The sequence below is a fragment of the Thermoascus crustaceus genome (genome assembly GCF_041956765.1).
Source record: "Thermoascus crustaceus strain CBS 181.67 unplaced genomic scaffold VTN00scaffold_7, whole genome shotgun sequence".
NCBI classification, from domain to species: Eukaryota; Fungi; Ascomycota; class Eurotiomycetes; order Eurotiales; family Thermoascaceae; genus Thermoascus; species Thermoascus crustaceus.
The window spans coordinates 361,994-376,806 of record NW_027192533.1 but is presented as its reverse complement, the minus strand read 5'-3'; the positions used below and the strand labels follow the sequence as shown (position 1 = coordinate 376,806).

Sequence of the window (14,813 nt, the reverse complement as noted above, 5' to 3'; positions counted from 1 at the left end):
GAGAGAAAGACCGTACATATAGTTGGTAAGTTAATCCGTCACAGTTTGCATCAAGATAAAAAAAAGAATTCCAAATCAAATAACCCAACCAACCAAATCAACAGTTTACACAACCAGTTGGTTTTGGATATCAATTACATTTCTCGTTTGATTTCTTGATTTTTTTTGTCCGGGATCGTTCCCCTTTTTCACTATTAGTCATAGCCGCTTCCGTCGTATCTCCTCACTATCTCGCTCTTGCTGCTCGGGCTCCGGTCGATACCTCCATTCGCAGCATCGTTGACACCAAGAGTTTGCTGATAGAGGAGCGCTTCCTGCGGCCAGTCCTCTACGTGCTCCTCGGGAATGCTTGGCTTGGCGTGTCCCTCTAGCGTCTGGTCATCCGAAATCTTGAGGTTCTGGATGCCAGCGGGAAGGCTGCTGAGGCGGCGCTGTTGGCTGGGTAGAGAGTCCCGTCCTCGGCTCGGGACAATGGGTGGGACGCTGAATGACTCTTGGTCCTGCGCTTGCTGTGGCGGGGGCGGTGGGGGGTTCGGAGGCGGGCTGAGCGAGAGTGCTGGGACGGCTGCTGAGCTATTGTTATTCTGGGCACTCGAGAATTGCTCTCCAAAGTTGAATCCATGATCTGGGCTGACCACCGTGGAGGGGCTGTCGGGGTTATTATCATTATTATCGGGGTTTCGGATATTCAGAGGCGACGGCGTTGGCACCTCGGCGGCGAAAGAAGGATTGGATCCTCTATCCGAGCCCCCCTGTGCGTCTGTCAGTTCGTAACCTGAAGCGTTGAGAATCTCCTGATAACCTTTTCCGTCAAAGTCCCCATAGTATTGGTGTGTCTGATCCGCCACGGCTGGAGGCACAGAGTTTGACTGAGGAGCAGATTCGTCGCCCTTCTCTTCCTGCACTGGGACTGACCGCGGAACTGTAGCAGACTCATTGTCAGGAGCCTGAGTAGACCTCCGAATACTGTTACCCATTGTGCTTCCAGGTTTGGAACTTCTACTTGTGCGAGGCGCGGGGGTGTCTGGAAGGCTGAAATCTCCATCTGCATCGCGGATGCTGAACTGCGCAATAGTCCGCAGCTTTCTGGTAACCCATGATGCCAAAATCTTGCCGCGCTGCTTCTCGCCCAAACGGGATCGGGGGAAGTCGCCATGGGAAACGAAGGCTACGATATCGGCCACCACTTGATGCTCATTGAGGATAGTGTTGACAATCACGGGAACAATGGAAGCCAAATAGGCTTTCCGTGTAACTTCAACAAGTACGACAATGAGACCGCCGGCTTGGAAGACAGCACTGTAGCGATTAGGTCAGTAAAAAGCGTACAGCAAGGGAAGTCATAAAGAACAGCTGCTCACCATCCTCCGGCGACAATATTGCGGTGACATTTCTCCACGGAATTTTCGATGTCCATTGGGAAGTGGTTGAGACCATTGATCTCGAACGTTTCACCAATGCTTCCTAGGACGAAAAGGACTTGCATCTCGACAGGCTGGCCCCCGGGTCCAATCGGCCTGGTGACAGTGTGAAGGAAACCAAGGTCTCCCGTTCGGACATATGGCACGCTGGGATCTCCGTCGAGAATTCTTCCGTTGAATCGCTCCACGTCAAACTCCTGCTTGGTGCCGTAGAATGCTTTTGCGCAAGCGTCAGATTGCACCCAAATCTCACCATACTCACCCACACGAGATAAGGTGCAGGTTTCAGGGTTTACAATTGCAATCTGTGTGTTCACAGGGACCATTCCGGAGTCTTGGACGAGGAGAGCAGAAGGGTCGGCGTCAGGATCCACAGGGTAGACCAACCCTCGACGGAGCGCAGGAAGGTCAAGCCAGAGCTCGATAGGTTCAATGCACATATATGACCTGGTAACGATCATAGGGTTGAGAACATGAGAGTATATCGTGTTGATCGCAGTGCGATCCAGACTTGCGGCGGCAAAGTGGAGGCGAACATTTTGGTCTGTAGCGCAGAGTAAGCAAGGCGCCAAAAAAACGGACACAAACAAGCTAGGTTAACATACAGATATCGACTCTCGGCCGACCATCCGCCGATATCATGAGGTTTTTGAGCTCCTGCAGTTGGAACCCTTTCCCAGCCATGGCGCTCATAGCATAGTCTAACATCTGGCTCGTGGCATAGGTGTCCTTGATCTTGTATCGAGCCAGGGCCGTGAAGAGTGATGAAGGGTTTTGCGCGAAGTCAACTGGAGATACAAGATACGTTGGCGCTCCTACAGGCTGTCAGCCTGCGTTTCCCAATCCGCATGATCAACGTGCACTACTTACCAACATAGCATCCCATCAGACACGTATGCAGGAACCCAAGTCCCAATGTGCTGCGAACACAGCCAAGAACCGGCCTTGAACTGGTCATTTGGCAGGTTTCTTTCTGCACCTTCAACATACCCATTATGGTGTCATGGCCAATTTGAACAGATATTCTCCGTTGGTCTGCGGTCCAGTAAGTCCAGATGACGGCTGGTTGATTTGTTTCGAGCCACGATCGCTGCACAGTGAAGCCAAGGTCTCGACACCCGTGTGACTGTCTAGGAGGCTTGGTAGTATTGTAAATAGCTGGGACGCCAATCTTAAGAACCTGCGCGGATTGCTTGATGTGCTGGGAAACCACCTTCTGCTTCATCACATGATCAACATCGGTATTGACGATGATTGCCTTCACATTGAAATCCGCGATGACATGAAGAAACGCGGGTGCATCTTCCGAAAGACGGTTCTGGTCAATCGGTGCCATTGGAATTGCAATGACTCCGAGACAAAAGCAGGCATGAACTGCATAGACATACTCTTCAGAGTGGGTATACATGAGGATCAAGTGGTCCCCAGGCTTGACCTTGACCTTGTTCTTCAAATATGAAGCCACAGCAGCAACCTTCGTGTCAAACTTCTTCCAGGTGATTCCCTTGCCTTCCTTGCCACGCCCATCAATGGAGCAGTAGGACAACTCTTCGGCTTGTCGCGAGACACGCCATTGAAGAACGTCGACAATGGTGGAGAAATTGTTCAACGGGGTGGACGTACGATCGTCCATGACAATATCCCGGTAATCCACGCCGGAGTATTGTTTCTCTTCCATGGCCAGAACTTCTTGCCTCGATGACGACGATAATGGCGACCAGATACCTCCAACAGGGTCTATGCCGATTGGCAGGTTCATAACTGATCGTTCAATTCCGAATCTGACGTGGACACAGGGAAGAGAGCCTGCATCGAACTCTTTCCGACAGAGCATGTTGCCGATCTCTTGTCTTCCGTTCTTGGTAACCCGAGGAAGAGTATTTGGTGCCGTAATCATGACACAGTAGACCCGGAGATGATGCTCCTGATATAGCACTTCCATGCATCGCTCTGCTAAAGAGTCAAGAACAGCCGTATCCAGTTGTCGCGGTGGTCCACCAGAGGTTGTTGGCTCTGTTGAAGCAGCATATGATTCCAGCACTACGATGGGGAGATGTTCCTCATTCACAAACACATCAAAGGCCGAGCAGTCATGAACCTTCGGCACATTCTTCAAAATGCTGATAATCAAATGCTGCACGAAGAAATAACGGTGTTCAATAATTTCTTGTCCATGCTCGACCCATTCCACCTTTTGGCGAAGCCTGTCTTCATACAGACCGAGAACGAATATTTTACCTTCGATAACACAGCCCAGTAGACCGGTACGGAGGAACTCGGGCTCCACCAAGACAGGGGTAGGGTTCCCTTCTTGAAATTTGTAGGGTCGAGCGTGGAAGATTGTTTCTGTATGCTTCGGCAGAGCCCAGAATCCACCAGAGAGCGAAGGAGAATCCACCCAAATCTCTCCAATCACATTCGGCGTACACAGCAAACACGTCTCGGGATCGACAACGGCGAGCGTCGCATCAGGGATAGGATACCCAAATGCGCCAACTCGGACGGCGTTGGGCATGGACTCAGCGTGTTTTCTAGCATCCTCGCCCATGGCCAGTACGACAACCTCGTTGCTTTTCAAGGCCTCTTTGTCAAGAAGCACCTCTCCAAGTTCATTCGCTTTGTTCTGCTTCGGAGCTGGGGCAGGAGTTCCACCAATCAAACTGCTGCCGAATCCGTCCTTGTTCTCTGTCTTTTCATCTTTCTTCTCTTCCTGAGGCTCCACGGGATCAGCCTCGTGGCTCAAGGGACATCCCATCCGCTCTTCGCCGCCCAACCAGTCTCGGATACTTATCACCATCCCGCCGTGCTCCGGTAAGCAAAGCATTGGAGCAACGATTTCTCTTGCTCTAGGGTTCCGCATTGGTCTAAGCCATCTATCGGCCAAAATTTCATGGAACTCAGTATCAACAGTAAGGGTATCAATAAGGCACATTTTCACGCTTGCGAAATTAGGCTCAGAATTCTTCTTGAAATGCCGTGTCGCCATGGGATCCTGCTGGTAATTGTACGCAGCTCGCTTCAGACCAGGGTAATCTGCCACCATCAGGGTAGCCCTGTATTTCGTAATGAGATGAGCGTAGAGCCCGGGAGTCTCGACCGCTCGAACCTCCAGCCAAACGGTTGTGTGGCCTCCATACACAGTGAGAAGTACACCCAAAATCATACCGATACTCTGTCTGGGATCCAGATAACTGATGAGCGTCTCACCATGTCCTCCTCCGGTAAGGATCCTCGATTGTTGCTGCTGGGGACTGCTGGTATCTGCAGGGACTGTGGATATTATGGCACTGAGACAAGCCATCTGATGCATGATCGTCCGGTGGCTCATAACCACGCCCCGCAAATCTCCCGTTGGAGCGCGTGAGAACTCAATGTATGCCAGGTCTGGAACGACAAGTGGCGGCGTATCATCTTTTTTCTTCGGGTGGTAGCTCCCAAATTCATTCGTTTTCCACCACTCCACTCCTCTTGGCCAGTTGAGCTTCTTGCTTGTGATATCCCGCTGGAAACTCTTCAGGTTATTCTCTGTCGTCAAGGCAAGATGTGCCTGCGTAGATGTGAGGATGACATTGAGACTCGCGTAATCTTCGAGGTTATTGATTGGAACAGCAACGACACCAGCGATGAAGCAACCCATGAGGGCGACTGCAAATTCGATGATTTCAGTGTCTCTATAGACCAAAGCGACACGGTCTCCCCGATAGAGATTACTCTTGTCGCGAATAACCTGTGCCACTTTTTCTGCACGACTAGCAAGTTTTTCCCATGTTATGGACGCGATTTCCTTGCCCTTCTGATCCAGAACCCAGTACGCGGGTTGCTTTGGATGGGTTCGAGCGCGGTGCCGCAGGACCGTGGGGATATTATCAAATTTTGACATGGGCGTGTTTCCGTCATGAGGATCATATACTGCAAATGGTACATCTCGAGGCTCAAGGGGCAGCAGATGATCGATCACCGCTCCTTGAGGAAGATCGGAGGCAGGTATAAGTGGAGGGGCCATATTTGCAGTAGGCGAAAACGCCTCCGACTGAGAATAGCGCTGGAACCCGCCACCGTAGCTTTCTCTGTAGTCCTCATTTTGCTGTCCGGCGAAATCGGAAAAATAGCCTTGCTGAGAATCGAGCATCGTCGACTGTCGGGTATGCCCTCCACTGGGATCTTCATAGACACCACCCGGCTGGCCCATATAATCCGTCTGCATATTCGGATTGAACGCGTAGTTCTGGCTCACCATTGTCGCCGTCCTCGAATCCTCTTGGTATTGAGTCGCCGCAGGTGCTTTCGGGAGGAACAAGGAATCGACCGAGGCCGTCGACTGCGCCCGCCCAAGGTGCACCGAGGTCGCATCATCTTGTCTTCCTGGGACGAACTGCCTAAGCATGCTTAGATTGGAAGACTCGTCGCTGTCCAGCGAGTATGAGCCGCTGGGAGCACGAACATTTGAGGTTCCCAGAGAAGCGGCCGGAGAAGCATTGTTGGAAACGGATTGGCTTGCGCCGCCAGGCGCATTAACCCCTAAGGCTCGTGGCCCGAGATACTGGGCCAGGAGCTGTGTGCGTCGTTTCTGGTACCTTCAGAGAAGATCAGCGGATTCTGAATCGGACGCATGATCGATAAATGACGACTTCTCCGTGATCTGTTTCAAGTACAGCTGGGACGAAACTGGACCAGTAGGCATCGCAGTAACTCGAAGCGAAGAACGCTTACCCTTTTTCAGTGATATCTCCCTCCTGTAGAAGAATCAATATCAGCCACTCCGCAGTCTGAAACCGAAGGTGTCAAGGAGCTTGACAGGGAATCACCCTCTGCACGTACCGCTAATTCCTGTTCTAGCTGCCGCAAAGCGGCCTGGAGCTCGGGATGGTCTTCCGCCATGGTCGCAGAAGCACCGTCTGTCCGCAAAATCGAGGGTTTCTCATTCGAAAACACATAGGAAGGGACACAGCTTCCTCAGAGTGCCGACAGGATCTGGTGGGGGAGTTGAGGCCCTCGAGGAATCGCGGTCCCGAGACTCGTGGGGACTTGTTGATGCGCTTCTCTCCGCTCCGGCTTTTTGGCGCTGGTGAGCCACAACGTCACCTGCCTAGGGCCGGTCAGGCGCCTCGCGAGCGCAGAAAATCGCCGTTGCATGCCAGCTGCTGCTCCAGCTTCATCTCAAGATCATCCTCACGCAGACCGCTCGATCATTCTCTCGTCTCCATGTGGTTGGCGATCCGCCATTAGTGACTACGTTCCTGGGCTGTTCCGTGGAAGGGCCGCCTTCTTTGGCCCTCTTCGCTGCATTCCTACGTCAGACTGGAGAACACGCCACTTGTACATGCCACATCCAGGAACAGAGTCTATCATTTTCATGGTCCTCTGCCGGCTATTCTGAGCGAATCACATATCTGTCGCGTTAACTTAATACGATCTTCCTATCGCTGGGGATCTAGAACGACGGTGCGGCTTGTATAGGTCCTCAGCAATTCCGTCGCTCACCAAGCGGAATGATGCAATAAATTGGAATGTCAGCGCCCAGTCATTATCTACTTTACAGACCACGTTTCCTCTTTGCTGGTATGCAAGGAGCACCAGAATGGCAAAAATGACAAACATCCGCTGTGATCTCGCAAGCCTGGAAGACGCGACTTGTGAGCTGGGCAGGGTTTCGGGTCTGAACACAGAGTATTATCCTCTTGTGCCAGTAGGTCGCCTCGAAAACAAATGAAGATTCGACTGGATGCTGCGAAGACCTAAATTAAACGTCAAAGGGCTCCTTCGTCTATTATCGATTGATGGTTGGTAGGTGCAATGTCTAACATCGAAGCTATCATAATGGTCCGGGATGTATTGGTGCACCTCTTTGTTACTCAGAGCATCTAGTAAGGCGTCGATGCAGATAAGTAGGAATCGTTGACAATTTCCATTCGTACGGATAACAGCGAATTTATCGACTACAGTAGGTGATTGATGACTGAGATGGTACGCCCTCTCTCACCTCAGCTCACACTTCACTCACTCTCCTTTGACGTCCTTGCCGCGGAGTTGGATAGCGGTTGATGAATCTCATTCTGTAATGATTGGAAACTATGCAGAGTTGTATCTACCTTTGTAATAATGTTTTGTTTCTATTTTGGATCCGGGATGATTTAGACCTAAGTTGATGCTCGAGCAAGTGCAGGTCACCTGCTTCTTCAGGTCATCGCTAATCTAAGAAGTGGGCAAGATTATTGCAACCCGATCTGCGTCAACAAATTGACCTATTGGGCACGCTCCAGGAACGCTTCTCCAATAGTAGGTCGCATCACGTCCAGCTGCCAGATAACCATCTGCCGCAGCACTATGCATACAGCAGAACGGTTCTGGAATCGCTCTGATTCCGCCGGCAAGTACAATTAAAGCTAGAGCCTGAAGACTTCTTCGTTGCCTCTGTGGGGCACCTATGTGACCTAGAGAAGGGCTCTCCATCGGAGCTCCGGTTGCACGATGCTTTAAGAGGTCCTACGGAGTCCTAAGGTTCAGCTGACGGTACTGAAGCTCACTGTTCCCGCTGCCGTCGAAGTGAGGCCGATTGACAGGACAATAAAGGACCCCTGTTGCTGGGTGGGATGCGCCTTTGATTCTGTTCTTGAGGCTGCGGTTGTGCAGCTGCGACGCGACAGTTATCACGCTGTCGGTTTACCATTCTGACCCAATCTAATTGAGTCTTGAGAGACATCGGTTAAAAATGCGTCTGTTGGCCCTCGTCGGCCTCGTTGCCTACGGCATCACCGCCGTCCTGGCCTGCGAGTCTTGCTATGGCCCTTCAGACTATGTCCAGCATAAGCGGCTCGTCCGCCGCATGCAGCCAGAGTCGCTCAATGCGACCAGCAAGCCCAGGGGCCCGCTCGAATGGGGTCAGATCAATTTTCTCCATACCACTGACACCCACGGGTGGTTGGAAGGCCACCTGAAGGAGAAGAATTACGGTGCCGACTGGGGCGACTATGTGTCGTTTGTGAAACATATGCGCCAGAAGGCGGACCAGCTGAACGTTGACCTGCTGTTGATTGACACTGGTTTGTTTCATCTCATCGTCTTATAACAGTTGCATTTTCGCTAATTTCTCTTTCCAGGCGATTTGCACGACGGCGCTGGTCTTAGTGATGCAACAGACCCCAATGGTGTGATAAGCAACAGTATCTTCGACATCATTGACTATGACCTGCTCACGATAGGCAACCACGAGTTGTACGTGACCGATGTGGCATACGAGACTTTCGCAAACTTCTCCAAGCACTACGGGGAGAAGTATCTTACGAGCAACGTCCAAATTATCAATAAAACAACTGGCCAGTTCGAATACATTGGAAACAGATACCGATACTTCACGACCAAACATGGCATCCGCATCATGGCTTTTGGCGTGCTCTTTGATTTCACCGGCAATTCCAATGTGTCGAAGGTTACGACCGCCGAGGATATGGTCAAGGAACCTTGGTTCATCCATGCTGTCAACTACAAGGAGCCAATTGATCTCTTCGTTCTTATCGGACATAACCCTGTCCGAAACAACACGGGAGACAGCACTTTTGAGTATGTCTACCAGTCTATCCGCAATATGCGGCCTGATGTGCCCATTCAAGGGTTTGGAGGTCATGCGCACGTCCGCGACTTTGTTGTCTTTGATGGATCGTCAACAGCACTCGCATCCGGTCGATACTGCGAGACGCTTGGATGGCTGTCCATGAGTGGCATCAAGTCTCCAACGTTCAGAGGTGCCATGTATCCTCACGGGGTGCCAAACCCATCACGGAGAGCAGTCATTGGCAACTCCACGACAGATTCAAGACCGCTGCCATCAGTGCGGAAGCCATGCGGACACAGTGACGGCGAACTCCGATACTCTCGTCGCTATTTAGATTGGAACCGACTGAGTTTCGCGTACCATGCTCTCGGTTCGCAGGACCGCAAATTTGATACCCCTAAGGGCTTGGAACTCACGAGTGACATTACCTCTTACCGGAAGGAACTGAACCTGACCTACGTCTACGGTTGTGCGCCTCAGACTTACTGTGTCGATTGCAAGCCTTTCATGGATGAAGGGAACATCTTCAGTCTTCTCGACAAGGCCCTGAAGGAGGTAATTGTCAACGAGGACCGCGCTGATGTTCCTCGCCTGATTCTCATCAACACGGGAAGCGTTCGCTTTGACCTGGTTCAAGGCCCTTTCACGTATGATGATTCCTTCATTGTCAGCCCGTTCAAGAACACTTGGCAGTACCTGGCCGATGTTCCCTACAAGCAAGCAAGTCAGGTGCTCGACATCATAAACGCCGGACCGTATCAGAAACGGTCCATTGGCAGCCTCAGGTACTCGAGTCCGACGATCACCGGACGAGACGTCTGTGTCGATCCTCCCTACACTATGATGTCTAAGAGGGAGTTTCTCAAGGCTAGGAGCATCACCCGTCGTAAGATAGACGATGCCTCTATCATGGCGGGATATACGACCAGGGACGACTTTGGCATGGATGGAGACGATACGGTCCATAACCGCATCCCGTCCTACCCCTTACCAAATGATCTCCAGGCTAACGCATCGTTCCCAACGGACGGCAGCATGCCGGAGACGGTCGATCTGGTGTTCCTCGACTTCATCGGGGTGGACTACGTACTACCGGCGCTCAACAGCGTGGGTGCAAGCTACACGGAGTCTGATATCAAGCTGTATCTGCCGGAGGACGTGACGAGCAACCAGTATCTCCCAGAGTATGCGAAGAGGGCTTGGCAGAAGAAGATGCCCAACTGCCCGACCGGCGAGGGCGTGGGGTCGTAGGGAAGTTATTGAGCTGATGGCTGGTTGTAGATACCCAACCAGATAACGAACTGAGAGAAGATTGCTAGAATATGAAAAAGGCTGAGCATCATGATCAGCATAGAGCTTCTATAAGACTGTATACCTAAGGCCTAAGGTTAATCGCTGCGGGGAACTCGGCGCGACCGCGCGATCACCTGACCGTGGGCAACTGATTGGCGGGCGGTCTGCCCTAACCCACCCACACAGACGGCGCTCGCTAAGCGAGGCGCACCTCGAATTTCCTCCCGCCCATTGAACATTTCAATCGACCGACTGCACGATCGATACCGTCGACGCTCAACCTTCTCACGACACCCCATTAATCCCTCCGTCGACAGCAGGTGTATACGGCGTCCATCATGTCCGACAACGGGGAAGTCGAGGTCGAAAACCCCTCCGGAACCTGGCAGGTTCTGCCCAAGGATGTCGCGGCGGAGCAGGGCACTGTGAAGCTGTTCAACAAGTGGAGCTACGAGGATGTCGAGATCAGAGATATCTCTTTGACGTATGTTACACCTTGAATTTTCGGCGAGTGTTTTCTTCGGTTACGATGATGTTCGATTGGACGCCCAAGCCCAGGCCGGGAGCGATCGAACATATGAGAGATGGGGGAGATGGATTGGGGACACATTTACAATGAATCACAACGATCAGATATGCTGACTCGAGAATTCGCAATACAGCGACTACATCCAGATCCGCCAGCCCGTCTACCTCCCTCACTCCGCTGGTCGGTACGCTGTCAAGCGCTTCCGCAAGGCGCAATGCCCTATCATTGAGCGCCTGACCAACTCGCTCATGATGAACGGCCGCAACAACGGCAAGAAGGCTAAGGCCGTCCGCATTGTCGCCCACACCTTCGAGATCGTACGTTTGCGCATCCGTCCGTTGAATTGGGGATTTCGGAGTTTCTAACACAGTGATCAGATCCACATCATGACCGACCAGAACCCCCTCCAGGTCGCCGTCGACGCTATCGTCAACTGCGGTCCCCGTGAAGACAGCACCCGTATCGGTTCCGCCGGTACCGTCCGTCGCCAGGCCGTCGATGTTTCCCCTCTCCGCCGTGTCAACCAGGCCATTGCCCTCCTGACCATTGGCGCCCGCGAGGCCGCCTTCCGCAACGTCAAGAGCATTGCCGAGTGCCTGGCTGAAGAGCTGATCAACGCCGCCAAGGGCAGCTCCAACTCGTACGCCATCAAGAAGAAGGATGAGCTTGAGCGTGTTGCCAAGAGCAACCGGTAGAGGATTTCTTGGGCAGTCGTTCTCCGTTTGTTCCTTTTTCTCGTGTGCTGGGAGTGGACGGGGTGTCATCATCAGGGTCCGGTCGATTTGCATGCATCTGCGCGACTGTACATACCAGGGACAGTCACGGAGGGAGCGAGATCTATGAAAAATGGACGGCTTTCCTTCTACGTAGTTGAGATGCGATCATGAAAAAGAACTTCACAGCTTCTTAGTCTGCAATATCAGTCCTTCACCTGTGGGATGTATTTCTCAAAAATAAAAATGCATGATTTCAAATTGGACCTAAGAAACCGTAGCAATATGTCTTTTGTAGGCGTTTTTCGCGTTATCGTAAAGGAATCCTCTTCCGCTCTCATGCTGTCGTTGTGGTCTCCGCCCGCTGGGGCTAGAGCAGCCGCTATCGATACGGACTTCGAAAAAAAAGTTCGGAGCTCTCGAGCGCAAAAAGTGCAACGCCAACCCCGACAACCACCCACCCTCTTTCCGTCCCTTTCTTCCTCATATTCATTGTCTTGTCTGCATAATATCGCAGGCATGGGGAAGAGAAAATTGGGTGCCTTGGAAAAGGTCGAAGCAGACCTGTAAGTGCAATTTCGTCGCCGTTAATGAGCGCGCCCTTGACGTCCTACTCCGCACTGCGAAGATTTCAAAAGATCGCTGACATTTTCTTCCTTGCGCCAAACAGGCCAAATCTGCAGCATAAGATACGAAGGGATCCGAAGTAGGCTAACTCCATTGAAGTCGACTTTTTTTTCTTGTCTGGTATTTCCAGTTCCCGCTGACTTCGCCCGCCTTCTTCCTCAGATCCTACGTCGAAGACTTCCGCGCCCAGCACTACCAATATGAAAGCCACCGGGAGATCTTCATGGCGGCGCCGTCATCGGCGACCGACACGGGTATCATCTCGCTGCGCGACTTGATCGACTTCATCTCGCACGTCGCGGACTGCTACCCGGACATCACGAAGGACTTCCCGCAGCAGCTGATGGACATGCTGACGCAGCACCATGCGGTGCTGGAGCCGGAGCTGCGGGAGAAGATCGTCACGAGCCTCGTGTTGCTGAGGAAGAAGGAGATTATAGATTCGGCTACGTATGGATCGCACTCTTTCTACGTCCTTTGTTTTGCGTGCTGACCTTTGCTTCTTTTCGCACGCAGACTCCTACATACGCTGTTTCCGATCCTCGTCTCTACGTCGAGCAAGACGCTGCGTGCGCTATTGTTCCAGAAGATCCTCTCCGATCTCCGATCGTCCAACTCGAAGACTACTAACCACAAACTCAACCGGACGATGCAGACTGTCCTTTTCAATCTCGTCACCTCGGACCGTACTTCCTCAAAGTCTCTATGGGCCATCAAACTCACCAGGGAGCTATGGAAGCGGCAGATTTGGACGGACGCCAAGGCTGTCGAGATCATGAAGGAGACCTGTCTCTCGGATAATGAGAAAGTTATCGTGGGTGGAGTGAGATTCTTCCTTGGCGGAGACAAGGAGCGTGAGGAGATGGAGGACGAGAGCAGTGACGACGATGGCATCGACGTAGCGCGCGTGAAGCATCAGGTTGGCATCAACAAGAAGACCAAGAAGAAAGCTCGCCAGATTGAAAAGGCCATCGCGACTGTCAAGAAGAAGGAGCGCAAGAAGAACCAACCGCACCCGCTCAACTTTTCCGCGCTACACCTGCTACACGACCCGCAGGGATTTGCGGAGAATCTGTTCGGGAAGCACCTGCAGAACACGAAGACGAAGCTGAATCTGGAGCAGAAGCTTCTTGTCTTGCAGCTTGTGTCCCGCTTGGTCGGTCTGCACAAGTTGCACGTCATCTCCCTTTACTCTTATTTCCAGAAGTACCTCACTCCGAAGCAGCCATCCGTAACGTCGTTCCTGGCATCACTCGCTCAGGCTTCGCACAACCTTGTCCCCCCGGATGCCCTTGAGCCTCTGGTCCAGAAAATTGCAAACGAGTTCGTCTCTGAAGCCTCAGCGGCGGAGGTCGCTTCAGCAGGTCTCAATGCAATTCGAGAGATTTGTGTACGACAACCGCTCGCCATGAATGAGACATTGCTACAGGACCTGGTCATGTACAAGAAGAGTAAGGATAAAGGTGTGATGATGGCCGCAAAGGGTCTGCTTGGTCTCTACCGAGAGGTGGGAGCTGAGATGCTCAGGAAACGTGACCGGGGCAAGGAGGCGGCAATGAGTCTACGTGCTGGAGAGAGGAAGGAAAAGCGTTACGGTGAAGAGGAGATCGGCGAGATCGAGGGTCTCGAGCTTCTGGAGAAATACAAAGAGGAGGAGCGGAGGAAGAAGAGACTCGAGAAGGGCCTGCCGTCAGATGCTGAGGACGAGGACGAAGAGGAGGATGATGAGGCCAACTGGGCTAACTGGAACGTGGAGGAGGACGAAGACAGCGATGACTCTGGTGGCTGGATCGATGTTCAGAGCGACGAAGAGATCGTGATCAGCGACTCGGAGGACGACGAACCGCCGGCCAAGAAGGCCAAACAAGACGGCGATAATAACGAGAATGCGGATAATGATAAACCCGCTGAAGAAGGCTCCGAGGAGAAAGAAAAGAAGCCCACCAACAACCTCGCGACGACCCGCATCCTCACTCCCGCTGACCTGGCCAAGCTGCAAGAGCTGCGCACCCAGGCCTCCGTCAACGCTCTCCTCCCAGGTGCCAAGCGACGCGCCCAAGCCCAGACCAACTCCGCCAGGCACATCGACGACCCGCTCACGGCGGCGGAAATCGAGGGTCTTGCGGCCCTGTCCGCCGGAAAAGCAACCCGCGAGGAGAAGATCGCCCACGTGAAGGAGATGAAGACGGACCGGGACGAGCACAAGAGTATTGCGGCGAGACGCAAGGAGCGTAAGGAGGCGCAGGGCAAGAGTACCACGAACAAGGAGAAGGCGCGCAAGAAGAACTTCATGATGACGCTGGGCAAGGCGAAGAGCAAAGGGAAGCGGAGTCTCGTCGAGACGAGACGGGTGCTGAAGGCGCACCACGAGAGGCAGAAGAAGGGCGGCAGAAGGGGCAACTATGGTTGAAATGCAGGATATATAGTATGGAGCTCTGTCTGGGACAGAGGCGTTTGGCGTTGTTCTTTGCTTTCAAAGTCATGCTGATGGTCTGAAAAGTATAGATGTATTCAACTCGTGCTATATACTGGGTTTCTGAATTATACCGGCTATATACACCTAGGTATATACCTATCTATCTACCTAACTCTACGGAGTGTATATGTACATCTTCCCATCCATGGATCCTCACCATCTCCCTTACCTCAAATCAACAACTCCCCCTAACCGCATCCTCCAC

The 14,813-nt window shown here is 52.4% G+C and overlaps 4 protein-coding genes across 4 annotated transcripts; 3 read left to right on the top strand and 1 right to left on the bottom strand.

The window, feature by feature from the left end:
- Positions 1 to 194: 194 nt before the first annotated feature.
- On the bottom strand, positions 195 to 6,299 carry VTN00DRAFT_9174 (uncharacterized protein; the record flags this gene model as incomplete). The annotated part of the gene is made up of 6 exons (XM_069436105.1): positions 195 to 1,299; positions 1,362 to 1,965; positions 2,027 to 2,236; positions 2,292 to 5,995; positions 6,132 to 6,154; positions 6,240 to 6,299. 6 exons carry the CDS (start codon positions 6,297 to 6,299, stop codon positions 195 to 197), a joined length of 5,706 nt encoding a protein of 1,901 aa, XP_069284759.1.
- Positions 6,300 to 8,130: 1,831 nt separating this feature from the next.
- Positions 8,131 to 10,221, top strand: VTN00DRAFT_9173 (uncharacterized protein; the record flags this gene model as incomplete). The annotated part of the gene is made up of 2 exons (XM_069436104.1): positions 8,131 to 8,461; positions 8,519 to 10,221. 2 exons carry the CDS (start codon positions 8,131 to 8,133, stop codon positions 10,219 to 10,221), a joined length of 2,034 nt encoding a protein of 677 aa, XP_069284758.1.
- A 380-nt stretch (positions 10,222 to 10,601) lies between these two features.
- Positions 10,602 to 11,487, top strand: VTN00DRAFT_9172 (40S ribosomal protein uS7; the record flags this gene model as incomplete). The annotated part of the gene is made up of 3 exons (XM_069436103.1): positions 10,602 to 10,747; positions 10,926 to 11,109; positions 11,170 to 11,487. 3 exons carry the CDS (start codon positions 10,602 to 10,604, stop codon positions 11,485 to 11,487), a joined length of 648 nt encoding a protein of 215 aa, XP_069284757.1.
- A 537-nt stretch (positions 11,488 to 12,024) lies between these two features.
- VTN00DRAFT_9171 (uncharacterized protein) lies at positions 12,025 to 14,542 on the top strand (the record flags this gene model as incomplete). The annotated part of the gene is made up of 4 exons (XM_069436102.1): positions 12,025 to 12,071; positions 12,176 to 12,211; positions 12,295 to 12,582; positions 12,649 to 14,542. The coding sequence occupies 4 exons, from the start codon at positions 12,025 to 12,027 to the stop codon at positions 14,540 to 14,542; spliced, it is 2,265 nt and encodes a 754-aa protein (XP_069284756.1).
- Positions 14,543 to 14,813: the final 271 nt, after the last annotated feature.